Source organism: Lycorma delicatula, chromosome 7 (assembly GCF_047948215.1).
Source record: "Lycorma delicatula isolate Av1 chromosome 7, ASM4794821v1, whole genome shotgun sequence".
NCBI classification, from domain to species: domain Eukaryota; kingdom Metazoa; phylum Arthropoda; class Insecta; order Hemiptera; family Fulgoridae; genus Lycorma; species Lycorma delicatula.
The window spans coordinates 51,762,605-51,786,389 of record NC_134461.1 but is presented as its reverse complement, the minus strand read 5'-3'; the positions used below and the strand labels follow the sequence as shown (position 1 = coordinate 51,786,389).

The 23,785-nt window shown below is 29.0% G+C and overlaps 1 protein-coding gene across 1 annotated transcript; it reads right to left on the bottom strand.

Moving 5' to 3' along the window:
• Positions 1-256: 256 nt before the first annotated feature.
• LOC142328286 (uncharacterized) lies at positions 257-7,916 on the bottom strand. Its single transcript, XM_075371990.1, has 9 exons — positions 7,889-7,916; positions 4,980-5,011; positions 4,112-4,169; positions 3,893-3,961; positions 3,500-3,688; positions 3,137-3,376; positions 1,711-2,637; positions 658-1,140; positions 257-627 (listed from the first exon to the last, which is right to left on the bottom strand). Exons 1-9 carry the CDS (start codon positions 7,914-7,916, stop codon positions 257-259), a joined length of 2,397 nt encoding a protein of 798 aa, XP_075228105.1.
• Positions 7,917-23,785: the final 15,869 nt, after the last annotated feature.

Genomic DNA, 23,785 nt, shown 5'->3' with positions numbered 1-23,785 from the left:
ATTGATTGGTTGTATTATTTTCTTAATGCATTTTTCAAATTCTAAAATATCTAGTATATTAGACTATGCTTAAATAATCTATTTACAATTTTTTTACAGTTTTTAAAATCTTATAAAAAATTTTATAATTATTTATATTTAGCGCATCAAAATAGATTTACACATTGAGCACATTCATACTAACAGTCAGCTGCATTCACTCATTAAAAAACGATTTACAAAATTTGATTTGGATAGTCCATTGTCATCAGATTAATTATCTCCTATAGGGTGGTAAATATTCTCTGTTTGGTTGACCTGAAGGAGTCTGTCCTGGGATAGCAGCACCAGGCCTTTGACTCGAGAACCCTTGATCACCACCTGGTGCACCTGGTTGAGTTGGAAAACCTGGTCCTTGAGGTCTTCCACTTGGATAACCTTCTTTACCATCACTTGGGAAGTCAGCAGCTGGTCCTTGTATTCCTGGTTGACCTGGGAATCCAGCAGAAGGTCCTTGTGGTCTTTGTTGTCCAGGGAATGAAGCAGATGGTCCTGTTGGACCTTGTTGTCCAGGGAAGGCAGCTGATGGTCCCTGAGGTCCTTGTTGACCTGGGAATGTTGCTGATGGTCCCTGAGGTCCTTGTTGACCTGGGAATGTTGCTGATGGTCCTTGTTGACCTGGGAATGTTGCTGATGGTCCTTGAGGTCCTTGTTGTCCTGGGAATGTTGCTGATGGTCCTTGAGGTCCTTGTTGTCCTGGATATCCTGCTGATGGTCCCTGTGGTCCTTGTTGTCCTGGATATCCTGCTGACGGTCCCTGTGGTCCTTGTTGTCCAGGGAATGAAGCTGATGGTCCTGTTGGTCCTTGTTGTCCAGGGAATGAAGCTGATGGTCCTGTTGGTCCTTGTTGTCCAGGGAAGGCTGCAGATGGTCCCTGAGGTCCTTGTTGTAGTCCTGGGAATGATGCAGATGGTCCTTGAGGTCCTTGTTGTCCTGGAAATGATGCTGATGGTCCCTGAGGTCCTTGTTGACCAGGGAATGAGACTGATGGCCCAGTTGGGCCCTGTTGTCCAGGGAATGCTGCAGATGGTCCTTGAGGTCCTTGTTGTCCAGGGAATGCTGCAGATGGTCCTTGAGGTCCTTGTTGACCAGGGAATACAGCTGTTGGACCTACAAAATAATAAAATTAAAGTAATTGCATTTGTTTTAGTGATTTCATCAATATTTATTATCTTTTAATTTAACAACTTACATTATATGAAGAAAATTTAGTATTTTTATTTTTGAAGATGAAGTTAGTGAAATTTATCAAGGAAAAAATATGCATACAAGATAAGTAAGAGTTACATCCCTAGATGAATAATACTAATTGGGAGATAATTAATTGTTTGTAATTTCTTTTTGTTGTGTATTGCAATTGTTTATTTAGTTTTACTTGAGCTTTTTTTATTGATATAGGATTTTACTATATTTATTTATAACTTTTTTTAAAATCACAGCTGCTTTGCAGATTTTAAGCTCATTATTAAAAGGTTGGTTAATATGTATATATATATATATATATATATGGACATTCACATGGATATATGGAGCCCATAATGACCGACTACTTTAGTTATGTGTCTACAATTTTATGAAAATAAGATTCTGAAAACCACTGACCTTGTTGACCTGGGAATACTGCAGATGGGCCTTGACCTGGGAATCCAATGGCTGGTCCTTGTGGTCCACTTCCTTGTTGGCTTCCAACTATTGAATAATCATACAGTTTTTCATTCAGTCCATAAAGGCTTGGAGCTGTGTCACAGTCAAATTGATTCCACCAGACGCATACAAAGAATTCTTGATGGAATATTGTACCGTTTGGACAGAGGAAATCATAAGTCATATTGTTTGCACAAATGTGGAACACTTGACATCTTGCTTCTACATCAGCGTAATATCCTGGATATTGTTGATCTTCACATCGGAAAGATGTTTCTGGTATTTCAGAATATATAGGATAATCTGTACCAGGCTCACCTGGAATTGCTGAATAGTCACCTTCATCATAAGTTCCATCTTCACCCCCAATACCTGATACACCACCTGGAAAGCTGCTTGGTCCTTGTCCTCCACCTGGAGCTCCTGGAAAGCCGCTTGGCCCTTGTCCTCCACCTGGTGCTCCTGGAAAGCCACTTGGTCCCTGTCCTCCACTTGTTGCACCTGGGAAACCGCTTGGACCTTGTCCTGCACCTGGAGCTCCTGGAAAACCACTTGGCCCTTGGCCTCCTGCAATACCTCCTTGAAAACTGCTTGGTCCTTGGCTTCCAGAGACTCCTCCTTGGAATGTACTTGGTCCTTGGCCACCAGCAACTCCTCCTTGAAATGTACTTGGTCCTTGACTTCCAGAGACACCACCTTGAAATGTACCAGGACCTTGTCCTCCTGCGGCTCCTCCTTGAAAACTACTTGGGCCCTGCCCTCCTGCAACTCCTCCTTGAAATTCAGGACCTTGCTGACCACCTGTTCCTGGTTGATATTCATCTTGCTGTGGTCTAAAACCACCAGCTGGTGATCCTGTGGCTCCAGGTCTACCAGACGGATAGCCTGGCTGACTTGGATAACCTGCTCCTACACTACCTGGTCCTTGTTGGCTTCCTGGTCTAGATGGTCTCCCTGCACCAGGAGCTCCTGGAAATCCACCTCCTGAAAATAATCACATGCTCTTATCAATTTAGAAAAACTTTAATAGAATCAAATCCATTTTAAAATTAAGCTGTGATCTATTTAATTTTTGTAAATATGATTCATAAATGAGAACAGGAGTGTGATAGCTCCCTCAATTAATAAACATATTTAATAAAAATTATAATATTTGTACTAAAAAAGTTTGCTTAGATGAAATTTAATGTAATGATTATATTGCTAGATTTATAAAAAAAATTGTAATTGTAGTTAAGATCTTTATTGAAGAAAATTAATCTCTTTTTTTATGATTTATCCTACGGTTTAACGCTATGAATTTTCAAACACAAAAGATTTAATTTTTACAACTTTCCTTAAAAATAATGTTCAAACATTTAATAATTTTAGTAGATTTTATACATTATTAAGTGTAGTTATCTTCTCTTATTCCTTTTATCATAATACATTTTTCAGTTATTACCTGTTGGACCGGAAGGTCCACTGATGCCTGGCCCCGTTCCTGGAGCGCCTGATGGATAACCTTGGGATGAAACTGGAAATCCCGGTGTTGTACCTTGTGATCCACCTACAGTTCCTGGTCGTCCAGATGGGTAAACTGACGACGAGCCATCAACTCCGGTAGCTCCTGGTCTTGCTGATGGGTATCCTGCAGACGGTCCGCTGGCTCCAGGTTGTCCGCCGGTAGTTCCTGGCCTTCCAGATGGGTATCCTGCTGGGGTAGTGCCGGGTTGTCCGCCGATAGCTCCTGGTCTTCCGGGGAATCCGCTCGATGGACCGCCTGCTCCAGTTGTAGGTGGAAATGCCGGACCGGTCGGTCTACCAGAGGGATAACCCTCTTGCGGGCCTCCTGTAGACGGTCCTGTAAATCCTGTCGGCTGTTCATCAGACAGTGTTCCTGATGGAAATCCGCTCGGTGTTGTGGGTCGTCCAGAAGGATATCCCGAAGGGCCTTGAGTCGATGCACCCGGGAAACTCGTACCACTAGTTCCTGGAAATCCTTGAGTCGATGATCCGGGGAAACCTTGTGTAGTACTTCCTGTGAATCCACCGCTGGGGCCCGAGGGAAATCCACTGGGACCACCGGCTTGAGGTCTAGATGAAGGATATCCAGTAGTACTAGGTCCGCCTGGAAAGCCGGTTGAAGAACCTCCCGGTCCTCCAGGAGAAGTTCCGGGGAAACTGGGTGCGTCGGCTGATGGACCGGTCGGTCTGCCTCCTGGTGTACTTGGACGAGGATACTGATATCCGGCTCCTGGTGCACCCGGACTTCCCGGACCACCTGCACCCGGACGTCCTGGACCGCCTGCACCAGGACCTCCTGGTCCTGTTTGACCTCCGGTCGGGCTAAGTCCGCCGCCTCCTGTTGGACCGCTAGGACTTCCTGTCGGGAAACCAGAGCCTCCTGTAGTGCCAGTGCTTCCTGGAACTCCTGCAGGACGACCACCTCCTGGTCCTGTTAATAATGGATTCTGCGGCCTGTCATAGTTGTACCCGTTTTGACCCTAAAAAATTGAAATATTTGTTATTAGTTTATGAATATTAGTGGAAAATTATTTGTATACTGTAAAATTGTTTTTTACACGCTTATAAATTTCGTGTAGTTATGCGGCTATTCCGCTACTAACCAATAAGCTTCACATATTTTGTTTTTAGCTAAGTTAAAGGTTTAAACTTAATTGCTGTAAGTACGGTGTAAGTACAATCCCACTGAATTCGTTTAGTCGCTTAATTTCATAATACTTACAGCATTTTAACTTGCGTCTTAAATTAATATATGTTAACACTCCGCATTATCTCTTTCTCTCTAATTTATCATGTATTGCTTCTGAGAAAAATATTTTTCTTTGTTTTTATTAAAGAAGTGTATGTAGGTGGATAAAAATTTTAGAATAAAGCTGTGAAAAATAAAGAAAGAATTCTTTGAAATATAGACGTACAAATTATAATAAAATGAATAATTAAGTCAGAAGTATTCCGATGAGAAATTAAGGAAGACTGTTATTCCTAAAAAAAATACATTGTAATTCAACTGAAAGAAAAAAAAATGTAATAAAAAATTAATGAAGAAAAACTCGAAACGGAATAATTAATAAAATCATGATAGGAAAAAAATACCTAAGATGTTTATCATGTTGGTAATGTAGAGGTAGAAAAAGGTAAGAGAGTTGTGGAGGTGTTACGGATCTGTGACGATTCGATTATGATGAGGCTGTTGCTGCTAATGGTATTCAAAAATAATTGTAATTATTAGTAATGACTTTAAATATTAATAATTATGCTTGTTAGTATTATAATTTTTTAAAGAAACTTACCCATGCAATGTGACAGATCACAGTCAGAAAGCCTGAAACGCAAAAAATTGGATTATAATTTATACGTAACAAATATTTTTTTGCACAAATCAACATCAAGGAACTACGTATTTCTCCAAAGCCATAATTCATTTCATATAAATTAATAAATCATTCGTGCTGAATAATTGTTTTATCGTTATCTTTATTCAAGCTTTCTCATTATACCATGGTGGGCTATCGGTGTTTTAATAATATCGTTAAATTTTTTTCGTGGTTTAGTATTTGTTATATGTATTTTAATTAAAGAAATTACTTTTCGATAAAAGTTAGAATTTTTTGTTTTCTACTAAAATAATTTACTAAAATTTGAAGACTGGAAGATTCAATTTTAATAAATTTCGACTGTTTTTAATGAAAATTGGTATTAGGATTTCCGTAATACAGTTCCAGAATTTTGGTTTTATTTCTAGTTTATAAATTTAAAGAAGCTACAGAGTCTTTGGAAAATAAAAATGCTGCTGTTGGATTTATTCCTCCTGAACGTCCATTATTTCGTTCCGCGTTAGTACAGATTTGATTTCATTATTATTAATGTATTTATTTTTATTATATGTTAATGAATTTGCCTTAGTTTTGCATATTATATTAATGTTTTATTATTAAAATTATACAATAGTGTACTTAGTTTAATAATTACAAAACTCACTCATTAGAAAAGTATTTGTTAAATATTTAAGGGATTGTAATATAATAGTACTATTAACTGTCAGAAAAAGCGGTAAATCATTGTACTGGATGGTAGGAAACAACACCTTTTGTTCCAGGGACGTTTTACGCACTGTTACATGGCAATGGAACCGCTTCCACGAGTCGCCGCCGTGCCGTCGCTTTTTAACACATAGTAACACTTATACTCCCTAATTATTACTTAACTCTGGTCACGTGGTCTGTATTCACCTCCCTCTCGCTGTTAAAAGAGTTACACACTAACTGATACAACAGCTGTTTCCGTAGTAAACCGGCGCGCACAGTTTAAGATTTCGCACTATTGTTGTTCAGTTTGTACACAGTATAATTGGTACTACTTCATGCGGGGAGGCCTTGCTTTAACGTAACTATTATGCCACCGTAACTCGCCGCATATGTTCACCGTCTTAACGAACCGATTTGAAATTAATTTTTTTTACTGCGATGTTTCACAAGTTTCGATGTAATTTTATTCTGGAGAACAAATTATTTTGTTTTATAAGTATTATGATATTTTAAATAGAATAAAATTATATCTGTTATCGCAATTATTTGATGAACAAAAAATCATTGTTTTAAAATTTCTTCTAGTTAGAAATTATTATCGTGAAATCTGATTCTTCCATGATTACCACACTTGTATATATATATATATATATATATATATATTTAAAGTAGATCATGTACCATTATAAAACCGAATAAATTTCTTGGATAATTCCTTTTTCTTTTGAGGGCAGTAATAAGCGTCTAACATCCTTTTACGATATATATATATATATATATATTTATACACACTACATATTTAGTAGTTTCGCCCCTAAAGAATCCTATTACTTGAAATATATAACTTTTTTCTAAAAGTATTAACACCAACATATAATTTTTATACTTGTGCATGAGGATATGAAGTGAACATTTTTTAACGTTGAAAAATTCCAAATCTGATCGTGATTCGAATCCGGGACCTTCCGGATGAAATATTAAGGTTCTACAACTTTAGTATGGATGACGGCAATTCGCATTATCGTATGAATCAATGCGGCGTTTTTGTGTTTGTATTTTCAATCACGATATTCATCTGCAACTCTTTTAAGTTAATTAGTTGTGCTACCATTCTTACTACCGTTTAAAAATAGTGTACGTAATGCGTTGTTTCAAGACAGTAAGGGTTAGAGTCATTTGTTCGCTTTGAAAATCTGCTTTCATCTTAATAATTTGATGCGTGTAAAGCATTTTGAGGTACAAGTACCATCACAAAGAGTTGATTTTCCTGAAAGTAATGATTATAATTATACGACAATCACTACTTTCTTTTAGGGAATTGTCGCATGTTGAACTGAATATCAGTTGTATTCCAATGGTGTAGGTAGGTAGGTTGATGGACATATGTTCAACTTAATAAGAAGGAAACGAGAAATCTCTCGTTCCTTTAATTTTAATATATTTGAAGTTGGATATTTGGTGAGAGTCCCTCGTTTTAAACTTATCTTGATTAAATTAAATATATATATACATAGGCTTCTGATAGGTTTTCTTACGTCAGCCTATCATCTTATATTACCATGAAAATAGGTAATTCATTTTCAGTAGTAAATTTTATTTATTTATTTATTATTTTTTTTATTAATATTTTTAATTCGAAAAAATATATACCATATTTTCTTTCTAATCGCCCATTGGGATCGTTTGATTTGAATATATACGTTTTCCTTATAGTAAATTCACTTCATAAATTGTTAATTAGGCAATACTCTTTTGTGCATTTAATTAAAAGGGTTATGTACATATTATGATGATTAAATATTATTTAATGTAGTTATTGAAATGGTTTCAAAATATTTAGTAACTTTCACTCTGTTCTTTATTTTGAATTACCAGTTTTATATATAAATATATATAATTTTTAATAGTTAAATATAATTTGATAAATATATCATTATATATATATATATATACATATATATATATATATATATATATATATATATATATATATATATATATATATATATATATATATATATATTCTTAAAATTATAACTATTTATAAGATTAAAAATAAAAATATTGTATCACGGGGTTTTTTTTTAAGTAGGCAATATAAATTAAGTATAGCCTATACTGTGTATATAATTTTAGGACTCATCAGTATAATATTATCTTATATGATTACTTACATAGTAACGATGTAGTAGTTGGTGTCATGGTTACCTACTACGGTACCTAAAACAAAATAAAAAAAATAACAGTATTATAATATTATTATATAGTATTTAATTTTATTTTGTGTTATAATCAGTGATGTGTGATTTTTTAAATAATTCTTTTATAAAAGGTGAATGTATTTGTAAGATGTATTATTAATATAATTTGTGTATTAGTATTGGTCGGGTTTAGAGCTAATAACGGTTATCAGATATTATCGACGATTACGTTTTCCGTATCTTTAGTAATGCCCATTTAATTATGTATCTATTATCTTGTATCTTTCTTACTTGTGATTTGACGAAATTTTCTTTATAAATTCCGTGTAACATGAATTGAACCCTGATTTGAACAATATAGATAATGAAATCTGATTCTAATGTTTCCTAAGGTTAATTTTTGTTCTGCGTTAGATTAGAAGTCTTTGTTATGCTCTTATCTAAATTAAGAAAAAAAAATTTATATGTATATATATAGTTTTTCTTTATATATATAGTTAATTGATAAAATAATCGTATTTTTATTTTACTTATTAAACTAATAACTGCATTATTGTATGTATTATCCATAATCTGCACATAAAAAACAGCTGTTTTTAATTTTTTAAATTAACACTTAACTGATTGTAAAAAAAGTTAACTATTGAAAACTGATTCAGAATTAAGAAAACAATAAGGAAAGATTTAACTGTTTAAAGAATATATTTTTCAATTTTTTTTTTTACCTGTTGTGTAAAATCGATTAGGTTAAAAAGTAGTGAACAGTTAATATTGTTCTTTAAAAGTATTTTGAAGAAAAATTATTATATTTGAAATCGCACAACAGGAAGAATGGCTCGCAAATAAAGTTGATTTTTACTTAAAATTTTACTTTTTTCAATTTTTTCTTTCCTAGCATCATAACTCTGTAGAGTTATGCTGCAAGAAGGAACGTATGGTTATCAGTAAAAAAATATGGTTTGAGTTTTTTTTGTTTTTTTTTTTTACATTTCTTGATGTTTCATGACCCAGGAACCTTAAAAAAAAGAAGAAAAAAGTGGGGGCTAATATTCGTACTTGTGTTGGCATGTTTGAAGCTTAATAATTTTTGATGAATAAACCGGTTTTGATGAAATTTTGTATAGAAACTCATGTATGTAGTGCTATTCGTCGGTAAAACTTTGTGGTCAATTTCTCCAGGAGGTGCAATAGGTTATTTGGAGTCAATTTTCTCAAAATTTTGTGAATATTATTATTTTGATTAATTGCTTTATCTTTTATTGGGGAAACAGTGAAGTTATTTTTATGTCCTTTTTTTAAAATTAAAGTATTGATTCATAGCAAATGTGTGTGTGTGTGTGTGTGTGTGTGTGTATGCGCGCGGTTTTTTTTTGTTAGGACAGCTTAGTTTGTGGTAATTGATATTGCTTAATCTTTATTCATCTTCTATTGTTTTTAACAGTTCTTTTTACAGCATGCACGCTAAAGTAAAAAAAAGAATTATTTTTCAAGTTAATAGCAGGATAACGAAAATTATTTTAAAATTCTTCAAATTTCTTCATTTAGTTATTTATGATTCTTTATTTGTATTCAATTTTTTTTTAAATTTTATATTTGAATGTAACCGTCCAGTATATTCAATCTGTTGGATTTAAGGCCGGAGCAACATGTTTCAGGCAGTTCCGTAACATTATTCTCTGCCTCATTAAAGAAGATATTTTTTTCTTCTTTACTGTTTAATATATATAATTAGCAACCATTCGTAATGTTTTCTTAGCTTTAATAATTTTTACAATTTTTCCGTAGAATTATTTTGTTAACGTTTAGCTTTGGAAAATTGAAAGAAAATCCTTTAAATGAAATATTAAAATTTACGGTTTTATTTTTCCAAGGAGATTTTTTCAAATAAAACTTGTTTTTTTTTAAATATCAGTTACTAATATTTCTTTAAAAATTTCCATTTTTGATTCCGTATCTGTTCTCCTATTTAGCATTTTGTAATAATTATAAATAAATAAAATATATTTATTTTCTATTTCAAAATTTAATTAAAATTATTTTTTTTGAGATTTGATTTATTAAAATGATTTTTTCGTCTACAATAATTTTAAATGGGTTATTACAAAGGTAAATATTATTTTTTATTATTATATTTATTAATTCTTTACTAAGAAAATTAACGATAATACAGAGCGAGCACTCATTAGCCTATATTAATCTGTATTACTAGTTTTAAGCGTAGATTTAAAATATTAGTTTCAATATTGTTTCTTACCTGAAAATTAGTCCTATAGTTATATCGCCTTTAAAGAAAGAATAACTGTAATTCGGTTTCTCGATTTACATTAATGGAGTTTTCTATCTGCATGATTCGTTGTTACAAAAACAATGATACGGGATGGACCGATGTGAATCGCCGATAATTATACTTTTTACTATTACACTGGATATATATAAGAACCAGTGATGCGGTTTAAATTCGAATGTCAGAAGTACGGTGTCATTTACTATATTAAATTACTACTTTTGCGATTTTTAATAAATATGTACTAGCCGGTCAGGACTCGCTTCGCTCGCCTAGCCAGGCGGCTCTGCCTCCTGGTCCCTCGATTGTCCTTGGGCTTTAAAGGTTGACTTATACCCATCTAAATCAAATATAGATGCTCCGAATGATGTCATTTGGATACATAAATGGATGTTGTTCAAAAATTATTTCGATTGGGGACTGTCAGAATATAATAAAGATGCTAGCTCCGGAGGTAATTCTTACAGTAAAACTTTGCCATCCCCGCAACACATTCTTGTTTCTGACTGAAACTTAGGAGCCCCACAAAATGAACAAATACAATTCATTTCACCTATTGACAACTTTAATATGACATCTTTTTTATGCAAATGTTAGCGCTCAAATTGGTAAAAAATAAGCCGTTTGAATTTTTAAAATGGTCATACCGTCTCGGAAATAGATATAACTGAATTTCGGAATAAGAGAATGACTGAACAGCCGGATAATCGAGAGTGTAAAAAAAAACATAAAAACCACTCTTGCAGTAAATAAACATTTTTTGTCGAATTAGATTTTTTTTTTATACCTATGGGGTCCTTAATCTTGCATTTCAAAGGAATCAACTCGTTTTTTATGTATATAGATTTAAAGTTATCTTGAAATTCAAATGGAAATCAAATGATTTCTATTTTCGTAGGAATGACCTTTTTTAATTTATTTTTTTTATTGAAAGTATTTAAAAAAAATTATCATTGCTTTATTTTCTATCATTGTTTATTTTTTGGCAAACGTTTAAGTCCTAAAACGTATTAATAAAATCTGAATGTATGACCTTGATTATTACAGATATCATTCGCTTGTTTCTATTTTATTTATATATTTAATTATATTATTTAAAATTGTTAATTTATTAAAATAATATAAAATAGATTTAAGCTGAATCATACAGATTAAGCTACTTTTTATTGATTAGCATTTTTACTTCCTTACATCAAATCGTGTTATTTATTTTTTCAAAGATGAAGTAAGTTTTTTCCATAATCATTATAATTTATAATTATTGGTTAGCCTATAACAAACAGTTAATCATAATATAAATATATTAGTCAAATCACTTACAATAATGAGCACAAGATTACGTAATAATATCCCGTAAGTTTATTATTATTTATTTGAATACATTGTGGTCCAGTTGATCTATTTAAAACTACTCATATATGATCCTATATTCACGTATGTGTATTATAATGAATTCAGCGCGCGTTTATGTGAATTTTCTCTTCTAACAATAGGTAAACTCATTCATTCTATTTGAGTGTGTGATTATAATATATATTTATTTATTTATTATTATTGTTATTATTACTGTTATTAAATACAAATTTTATCAATTACTATCATTCGTTTTTTTTTAAAGTTTACATCATCGTATTTTTTTTTATTACTTACCTCTGTGCTTATTCATATTAATAAATTTAGGTAAAAAAAATTTTATTTAATTATTATTATTACTACAAGAAGAGAAGATTGTTAAAAAATTTTTTGTGTAAACATGATTTCATCATATAGGCAATATCTGAAGTGAGAAGTAAAAAAAGGAGTGATGTATTCACATCTCTATATTGCAGTTAACCTGTTTCAGTATAACGTTTATTGAAATTAGAAAGCGTTTTTTCCTTTTTTTTTCTATATATTATCACTAAAAGTTTTAGTTTTATAAACTCTACATTAAAAAAAAAAAACCACAATAATAATTTAAGTATTTTTATCCTACTTTATCATTATGTTATTCTATATTACACTTAGATTTTCGTTGGTACAGTATCATTTTTTGAAATCTCTTTATTATTATTTTTCTAATCTCTATTATTTTTTTGTTTCACTATTAATTTACAAAATTCATATTTATAACTGAATTCGTACGGTTTGTAATAATATATTAACATTTATTACTGGAAAATTATGATTATATAATAAAAAAATATCAATTAAATAAATACATAGATTTCGAAAAGATATTGTAATGTTTTTATGGTTTCTTTTCGGTTTCAATTTTGACAAAAATAGTTAGGTTTAGTTGTTGATTTTCTTAAGGGAAAATATTACGATTTCAAAAAAACAAAAACAAAATCCTATTACAATAGACTCTGCTATATAATCAAAAGCAACAAGCATGTGGTCTCATCATATTAAAAATCTTTACGTTACGAACTGACTATTTTATGAAATTATTCGAAATTTTCAGTTTACAAAAATAATACGTTAAAAATTTTTGTTTCTTATCTTACATATTTTACACTAAATATTTATTAGAATTCACGCTTCTTTTATTATTGTTACTTGCCTGCTAATAAAAATAATACTTCTGGAGGGTTAATTTATTTATTGTTGTTTTATTTTTTAGGAAATCATAATTAAAAAATCAATTCGTTTTATCAATCCCTTTGGGTCACCTTCCTTTCTTAAATATCTAAAAAAAAAAACGATTGAACATTTTAAGGAAATGAAGTATTTTTGCTAAGGTGGAATAAATTATGTATAATCCAGCCTCGTCAAAAAAAATTTTGGTTAGAATTTTAAATAAAATATAATTAACAAATGAGGAAATAATAATTAATCAAATGAGGTGGAAAGTGTAAATCTTTTATTTTCTGCTTGACTCTTCTTATTGGTTTTGTATTATTTTTTTATATTTGTAATGTGTATATTTTTCTACGAGGCCATTATGAAGGCATTAGGAATTCACTTTATCCCTCACGGTAAAATCCCTAGTACGGAAAGCTTGTTATTCCTAAGATTTTTTTTTATTCCTTCGTTGTATTTATATCTTAGAGTTCAATTACAATGATACTACTACGGAAATAACTTTAAAAATTAAATGATTAAGTTATAGTACCAAATTTTAGGGTTTGTCGAAAAACTCCATACAGTATAAATAGAAAGAGTATTTGTGTTTATTTCTATCTCTGTTAAAATATATATGTATATTACAAAATTCATCTCGCTTCCATATTTAAAAAAACTAAATCAAACTGTATTAAGGATCTTCCTCTAGTTAAAGTTAATAATTTTTATAGCAAAATACCGGTAAATCGTTTTTTTCTTTTTTTAAAAAATAACAAGTTATTTTTATAAAATGTGTATTGTATTTCATCTTTTCCCGTGGATTAATCGTATTTTATTAACAGAAAAATAATAGTTTGCTGTAAAACTATAATATATTATTAATGTTATTTTTTTATCTTGGATATATTTTTTTTAATATATAATACTATAATAATTTTGTCTCAGTTATTATTTTATTTCTCATAGTAATATTATTATTAGTTTCTTTTATTCTAATGATCATGTAATGTTTTGTTTACTTTTTTATATAATAGTCTACGATGGTATAATAAACTTAATGTTATTTAACGATGTACAAATAAAAAAATATTAAATAATTTAAAAGATTATTTTTAAATAAGGTTAATATGAATGGGAATTATTTGTATTTTTATTAAATGAACTGCATAAAATAAAATATGGTGCCTTTACATATTTAGATAATATTTTATAATTTTATTTTTTATTGCATTTTACCAGTTTACGACTGACTATATCGAATAATAATTACAGTTCAACGGTTGCCTTTTTCTCGGTATTAAACTAACCCGTTTTTAAGGTAATATTATTAAATAAATTACGGGGGTTTAATCTCAGTTAATGGAATAATAAAAAAAAGGATTATAAAGATATAGTAATATTTAAATGACAAGACAAACTGCCTTTCATTTTACTCGATGAATGCGGAAGACTGTTTGTGGGAGTTTATAATAGAAAAATATTTAATCGTATTGATTTTACGCTTCATCACTGCCAGTCTTCTATACATTCAGTATAAGGAGTGGGGATTGTGTCATATTATTCGGATAATAGCGTATTACGTGACGATTAAAAATGTATAAATGTCCATCGTAATAATCTATTTATCCTAGTATATAAATTATACTTCATCATACGGATCCGATAGTATTTAAAAATAACTCCTGGTGATTTACGCTTATATAAATATATTTTAATAATTTACGTATTAAAAACAATATGTATCTATCTATTTGTTTATATATTGTAAATTTTATACATTCAACTTTAAGCACGTTTTTATAAAATAACATGTTACTTATTATGACGTAATAAATTATACTGCGCTTCTTCATACCTTACATTAAAATCAATAGATATTTGGGCCTTGCAGTGATGATCAAATCTTTGTTTTGTTTATCTTAAAATTATTATTATTGTTATTACTCTTTATAATAATTTTGTTAACTTATATGTAAAATTTATTACTTAAACATATACATGTCTCGTTAGATAATTTTAGAGTAATATTATATATTATATAATAAAATGTTTATAATAAATATTAAATATTGGTACATGTATATTCTTATCCTACATACCTTTATGTTTACAATAAAAATTATGTAGTAGTTTGTTGTTATTATTAGTACTGGTGATGTAGTTTTACTAATAATAATAATTATAATAATCCTGGTAACAATGTAACTACACTATTCTTGTAGTTAGTTTCCCTTTATTCATATAACCTATTTATAAACATTTACTGTCTGTGCGTTGAACATCACTTTCGAAATGTTTAATTTTATGGTTTTGTTTTGAACAATTTTTTTTAAAGCATTTTTTATTTAAATTATTTATTTTTTTCAGTAATACATTTTATTATGTTCAGTTTCGTTTTTGTTAGTAAGGGTGAATTTTAATGAAAAATATTAGTAATCAAAAATATTTAAATCTTTTACTGTTTGAAACAGTTTTCTATGAAAAAGTATTTGTTTTTTTTTTACTTTCCTAGCTCTAGAATTATGCTGCAAGAAGGAAAATACGGTAGTCGGACAAAAAATGGAGTATGGGTTTTGTTTTACATTTCTCGACGTTTCATAATCCAGGAAACCACCCCCACAAAAAAAATCAAAACATATACGTGTTATGGCGTCTCTGAAGCTAAATAAGTTTTGACTGGGTAAATTTATTTTATTGAAATGTTGTATGGAGACTCGTGTATATAGGACAATTTATTGGTAAACGTTTGAGGCCAGCATCTCCAGGGCTAGCTTACCTTTGGATGTATAAAAAAAATAGACGATCAGGGTTTCCATAGTTTTTTTTCAATTTAGGATAAATCTTTTCCTTTAATTGAAAGAGAAATTTATTTTTGTAAATTGTAAATTGAGGAAACAATGGTTTATTTTTTATTTATATTTTTATAAATAATGTTTTTGATGAATTAAATTTTTTTTTAATTGATGATTTAATTCACCACAAAAGTTCGAAGCTTGTGGGTGGGAATATGAAATGGAAATTTTGTAGTGTTTGAAAAAATCTATTCCTGACCGGGGGACATTCGGATGAAAGGCCGAGACGGTACCATTTTATTTATTTTTATTTTTAAATTAGTGTTTTTAGATTATTTTAATTACCGGTCGAAAAATATGGTACTAGGAAATGGTATACCCGATTTCTACATTCTTATATTACTTGCCAAATCATATTCGAACAAAAGTATATATTTTGTTTTTAAATATTCAAATATATTGTAAACGGTTTCTCTCAAGTTATTACTGTACATAAACTTAATGTATGTCAGATTATTTAGCCGTTAACAGAAAAGTTGTAACTATAATAATTTTAATTTAATAATTTAGACCTAGTTTGTGTGTTTATAAAAAAACCTTTGCTGGTGATTTTGATTTTTTTTTCCAACTATAGGTATGAGACATGAAAATTAATTCGTTTAATTTATTAGTATAAAATATATTTGTTATTTAATGACAATTAAATAATTTTTCAATAAATATCCAATAATTAATTTTTAACAAAGATGTTGTAATATGAAAGTACAATCAAATTTTTTAGGCTTGTGTAAATCCAATGCCAAAACAAACTGTTATTTAAAACCGGAATTCAATTGTAAAACAATGTCCGATTGTACAACAATTGTACTCGTTAATGTTTTCAAGGAAATACATCTTCATTAACATTTCAAGAATCTTCTTTTTTATATTTATTTACTTTATGATTTAAAAGCTAATCCAAACGATTTTTTTAGATTTGTTTTATTTCTAGTTCTACTCCCAAATACATTTTTAAGGGATTTAATTTTTTTTGTAAAACTATGCATGAATGAAGTTAATAAAATTGTAAATATTATTATTATTTTTTGATCAACTGAATTTTTAATATTAGGTAATATTGTTGTAACGCCTTCGTTACTGGGGGCCTAGGGTTGGGCAGTCCAGTCCAGGAGGGTGGGATGCTCAGGTATCCCACCTTCGATGATTGGACAGGGACTTCATAACGGGGGAATGATTTAAGACCGTAGTCTCGGTGGGGGATCTCTTTGGGATTCCTCATTAGAGGCGAGGCGTCAAGATCGGAGTCCCAGTGGGGGAACCCTTCGGGGTCCCCGCATTAGAGACATGGCATGTAATTTAAGACCGGGTCCCGGCTACCTTAGGGGAATCTTACTTCCTGCAAAGGTAGTTGGAGGCGATGGAATCTCCTGGAGAGCTGCGTAAATGCTTAATTGCGGGTCTGGCTCCAAGAGGGGGAAACAATGGTGAACTCAAAAAAAAATGTTGTAACATCGACAAAAATAGTGTTATATCTAAGATTAATATTAACTATCTACTATTTATATTAACTGTCGATCAAACGAACAGGATATTTCATATCTAATAGTATTTTGATAGAGTGATTGTTAACTAAAATTTATTTTTTTAAATCTATACTTATTTTGTGAATAATGCTTATGACGGGACACATTAACCGATAGTACAGCGCATGCCTTCTGCTGATGGTAAACATTTTACAGGTCGTCAGCGAGCGTATTTCTCAATTCTGTCTATATTATTTCTATTACAAAAAATTCTGCCACCGGTTTCCACAACAGATCGGTAGCGTTTCTACTTTCCATCTATAAAGTTCTTTCTTTTTTTTCCTGTTTAGCCTCCGGGTAATTACCTTTCAGATAATACTTCAGAGGATGATTGAAGATGATATATATGTATGAGTGTAAATGAATTGTAGTCTTGTACAGTTCTCAGTTCGACCCATTCCTGAGATGTGTGGTTAATTGAAACCCAACCACCAAAAGAACACCAGTATATACGATCTAGTATTCAAATCCGTGTAAAAATAACCGACTTCACTAGGACTTGAACGCTGGAACTCTCGCGTTCACCACTAGACCAACCCGGTGGGTTATCTATAAAATTCTGGGTTTGAATCTCAGTTATACAAATTTTTTTTTTAACGCTCACTGTAAATAAATTATTCGGCCGATTTATGAGCTGTCACTGTTGTAAGAAAAAAATTTTCATCAATAGTAATGATACATTTCAGTAGCGCCACTTAGTGGTCGTTTGTAAAAACTTAAAAGGAGATCTCTGTACAATTACCATAACTAAAAATTTGTAAAACTGTATTTAATTTAGTTTATATCATCATTAGCCTGTATTATAGAATGTTTATTCAATAAAATCGATTTCTATTTTTAGCTGATGATATCTTTTTGGTCGCCTATTTTTTATATAATATTATGTTATATTTAATTTTTCATCTATTATATGCTTTTTCTAAGTCGGCGAGAAATTGAAATTTAGCGAATTTGAAATTTTTAGATCGCTTAATGAATTTAAAGGGAGTTTTACTTCTATATTTTGTTCTAAGACAATGCAATTCAAAATAAATATTTCAAAGTTACATTATGAATGATCTCATGGGTATTTATTAAAAACATATTTTATGTTAAAACATATTTTCTTTAAATATATTTCATCCAAAACTTAAGTTAATGTTCATCGAAACGTTGATGTTTTTTCGGGATTTTTATATCTATCATTGGTTTGTTTTTAATGAAGTTAGTTGGTAGTTTTTTCAATTATTTTTCATTGTCTCTTCTTTATCGCTTTCCTATTTCCTTGTGAATAATTTGCAGTTACTGTACGTATGTATATTTTTATCCTGTTACTAATTATGGTGTTATATGATTGTTTGCGAATAATTAATTTTTTTAATTGAAATTATTTTATAATTGATTTTACCGTTTGAATATTCATAATATTTAAATTATGTGAATGTAAATGACATATATATAAATTGCATTTATTAATCTAATAAAAATAACAGACGTCTAATTGAGTTTTAAGATTATCTTGTTATCTCATTATGTAATAATAACGTTAATTCGATCTGATTGAGTGCAGAAATTCAAGGCGATGAAAAAATAGGGGTTATTAAGAGATATATAACGTACATTATATAGTCCTGCATTTATTTATGTATAGAGAAGCGGCCTCAAAGCGTCCTTCACGCCGGTAAACACCGTACACCGACCGCCTTTTCTGATCACGAAGCTACGGATAACAACCCCCTCTTTTTACTACGTAAACTCTCTGATCTGTATTTTTCATCTCTCTTTTTCTGTTATTTAACTCAACCATTAGATATTAATTAATTAAAACGTTACAGGATTTTGTTTATGAATTATTAATTTACTTTTAAGGACTAAAGAAATACAGTCGGATTATAAAATTTAATTTTTATTTAATCTGTAATAATTTTTTAAACTTAAAATTTTATTTAGAATGTAATCATATTTTAAGTGGATTGCTTTATTTATAGGATACTTATGTAAAAATATGATTTTTTTGCATAAGTACGAACCAATGCACCGAATTTGATAGTTTTTTATTTTATATTATAACAGAAGTTTCTCTTTGTTTATTCCAGATAAAATTTAAGTAGAAATTTTTCTTAACGAAAAATTCTTTGCTCACTTTAGTTTTTCTTAATATAAAACATCAAAACTCTTAATATTTTTGTTTATTTAGTTCAATATAATCTAGTAAAAATTAGATGGGTAAAATTTTGAAGCAAAATTTATGTAATTTCATGTAGTTTTAAGTTATACATGATTTAGTGCGTACAAAATTGTTAATAATTGGAAAAATATGACAGACCAGATTATTGAGTTTTTATAGATCCTAGATCACTTTCATACTGATCGATTCAGCCTATCGTTTTTTAATCCAGAAGTGTCCTTCAGATTATTTAAATTAATAAAAAAAGTTTACTACTAAGAATCACTTTTAGATTTAATTAATACATTTCATTACATTTGGATTAAGCAAATACTTAATATAAACATATTTACTTTCTTCTTTGTACAAAGTAAAGGAAGTAAGTAATGTAGTAAAAACTAATGAAGATACTTGAGATTTATTTATGTTTATCTCTTACTTACGAGTAGTCATAATTTTACTTAGGGTAGGGAGCCATGGAAAAACTTTAACTAAAAAAGAGCGCCGCGACTCGGAAACGTTTGCGAACTACTGTCATAAGTGGTACTTATTTTCATTGGTTCCAGAGTTATCAAAACTTTTTTTATTAAAAAAAATTATCAGAAATTATTAATGATATAAAATTTTATGTACTTTTCATTTAAAAAAATGTGTATATGTAATTTAATAGGCGTATAAGTAAGTCACGTGGTGCGCGCATCAGATTTTTATTATATATCTTTATTAATTTTTAATTGCAACAACAATGAAAGTCATTAATAATTATTTTGGGATTGGGTGGTTGAAGATTATTACTAGAATCGAACCCAATACCTTCGATGTAGCAGACACGGATGCTACTGAGATAGTAAAAATATTATTTTAAGTGAATATTCTTTTATTTCTCAAAAATAATTGATGTAAGGTGTAACAGGAATTTAAGTAACATTTTATATTATTGAATTAAATAATAAAAACACGATTTTTTATTATTCATGTTTTATTAATATATCCGTAAATTGTAAAAAATAATTTGAATTTTGGTCTTTTAAAATAATAATGTAAATATTATTCGACCTTGTGAATATGGCAGGAGAGAGTAATAAAACAATTTGAATGGGTTGCAACTGAAGCGAGAATAAAAGGTGTCCATTTTTATAGTGCATGTGTGTTTAAATTTTTATGTATATAAATGTGTTTCTTTTATATATTTATATGGTGTTACACAGTGTGTAAATAATTAATGCTTTGTGAACAATTAGTATTAACTCATAACGAATCTCACATGCTAACTGAAATTTTTCTTTTCCTTCTTGTCTTTTTAAAAGTGAGATGTATGGGATTAGTCAAGAGTTGTTTGTGTTAACAAATTCACACACTAGTAGCATTAATTAATTTTTTTTTATTGTAAAAATTAACACTAAAATACAGCGTTTTAAATTATTATGTTATAGTAGTATATTATTACTGTATTCACTTTGTAATAACGTAAAGTAATGTGTAAGCTATTTTTTTTCTTTTAAATTGTATTTTATTAATATTAATCTTCAGAATTTAATAATTTGAATCAACATGCTGTTTTTTAACTTCGTAATTTATTTTTTAGTACTTTTTTTATTATATGTGTATATTGATCGTTAGTGTTCAGCAATTGGCATTGTCTTTGGGTTTATTATCTGTAGATTGTTCTAGAATATTAAAACAAGACTTTTTTTCTATATTATGTGTTAAAAATAATAATTTTCAGTTACAATCTGTAATAGATAAAGAATTAAAATTCTAATATCGATATTTAAATATGAACAGTTGTTTTTTTTAGCTCGTGTACGCTTATGTTTGATTTGATTTATTAATTGTAAAATAAAACAAATAATCTGTACGTAAACCAAAAATATTATTTATACATTTGTTGTGAGGATATTTTGTACTAAATATGTTAGAATTGTGCTAAATTTGTTGAAATGTAAGGTAGAAAATAAAAAAGTAACTTTTTTAAATAATTTTGTTGATTGCAGTATGGGTTATCGGTTGTTACTGATAGATGATATTGTGTAATTAGTAAAAATAAATTGATAGGACATGTACTACGACATGACCAGTTCTTGACGAATATATTTGAGTACAAAGTTTTGATTAAAAAACCTACAGGTAGACCGATTGCAACCATCATCAAAAATGTTAAAGAAGAAATGGGCCTTGGTTCATATAATGACTTGGAAAGAATTAAGTGAGAGTGAGTTGGCTAAATCGACAAGGCATAGCCTTAAGTGAATAAATGTATAATGAATGAATGAGTAAAAATAAGGTACACTCAACGGTTGTTGAAATACAATCAAAAGAAATATTGCTCAAGAATTGTTAATAAAGATAAAAATCCAAAATTAGATGCTAATTTCGATTGTTAAACAATCAACATCATCAGTTACATTTAGTGAAATTATTAAAAACAAATTTAAATATAAGGAAAATTATTTACCGATCTCCGTGGCGGAGTGGTAGTCTTTCACCTAGAGGTCCTGGCTTCGATTCCCGATCAGGCATGATTTTTCATACGCTACAAAAATTTCCATTTTATATTCCCAAGCATAAGCTTTAAGTTTATATGGCGAATTAAACGAAGTAATGTTTTGTAAGTATTATTTTTCCCGTTTATTTACCAATAATTCTTTTTATATTTTTAATCCTTTTTTTTTTGATGATTAATTCTTCCTTTGTTTATTAAAAGCAAAAACCAAAACAGTCTTAGATTTTTTTTTAACTTTCCATTTTCAACTTGGATTATCTTAAGCGATTTTTTAGTAATCAATAATATTTCTTAAATAGTAATCAGTAAAAGGGGTGCCTGTTTTATTTTTGTTTAATATTCCTTATATATATATTTTAATTTTCTTGTATCTGTTTTTACTCTATTTTCCTTTTATCTACTGATGATGATTAATAATTAAGATCCTCATCAAATTTGCATGAGTTTTTAATTTTTTTTTTTTTAAGTAATATAGAAGAATTATTTATTTTTTTAAAGTTTATTTATAGATTTTTGTTTTTGTTATACTTACTAACTTTTATTTGGGTTTGTCAGATTTTATGTTGTTGAAAAAATTAAATGTTTCTTTGAAAAAGGAAAAAATAATTTTTTAAGTACTTATTTTTTTAAAGAATTTTATTAGGAATTAGAAAAAGAAAGCTTTGAGTTTATATTGTAAAAAATAATGTTTTTGTTTAAATTAAGGAGTAGTTGAATTCAAAAAAATTAATTTTTTTTGTAGATTTGATAGTAACTATAAACAAATTAATGGGTTTTAAAGTCTATTTTATCTAACCTAAGTGAAGAAATTATCGATCTATATAAGTATACAACTATTAAATTTTTGTTTATAAGTTAATTATTGCAATTAAATTTATTTAAATGTCAGTAGTTACTTAATTTTTTTTTATGTATTAAAGAACTGCAAATTATATCCTCGTAAGTTTATTTCTATTTTGTTTCTTTCATGAATAATTCTTTGAACTTTAAAATAGTTATAGAATTGATAGTAATAAACTATTAAATTATGTAATTATTTAATATAACAATAAATTATTCACTTTTTTATAATTTTATTGTAAATTTATAATTATTATTACATTATTCAGTAATTTTCTTTTTATGTCAATTTAATCGAATTATATAAACTTGATTATTTTACTATATACGAGGAATATTTTTTATGGGAAATGTATATTATTATTTTTTTGCTATAAAAGTAATAATTGTTATTGAATAACATTATAAAATTGTTTATAGTTTTCTTCTTTTTTTATATTAATCAAATAAATTTTTAACATTTTTACGCTGCGTTCAATCAACCATTTTTTATTTCATAGTTGGTATTATTCTAATAAAAAATTATGGGTATTGAAATCTTTTCTCCCTACTTTACTAGAACGGTAATCTGTTTGATCATGTTTTATATATGTACACAGCTTAAATAAATAATATAAAGTGGCTGATCGTGACCGTTAAAAAAACTGCCGATTGTCGGCACACAACTGCATGTGATACAAATTGATAACACCAGACCTAGTAAAATACTGTAAAGGATTTGCTTGATTAGTAGGGATTATGATTTATAATTATTTTTACTCTTCATGGCCTAGCTCCTACAAATATTCAAAACGTGATTTTTTTATTATTATTGAAAAATCAAACTGTTCGCCCCCCATTGATTTCAGGTAATGAAGAACTCTGGAAATTTCTCAAAAAAAGGTAAAGATAATTTAATAACATTAATTTATTAAAGCTTAACATTTTCTAATTTATAAAGAATTTCTAGATTTATTTATTTATTTTCTGAAGAATTTCTAAATTTTTCGTAAGATTATACTTCCATTACGAATCGCTTTATCGATAATAATATAAATAATAAAGGTGATAACGGGCAACCTTGTGGTACACCTTGATTAATTTTCCTATATTCTCACAAACTGTTTGCTTTAAAATTAATTCTCGTATCTATATATAAACTTGTTTAATCTTCGAGGTGGCCTACATTTAAAAAA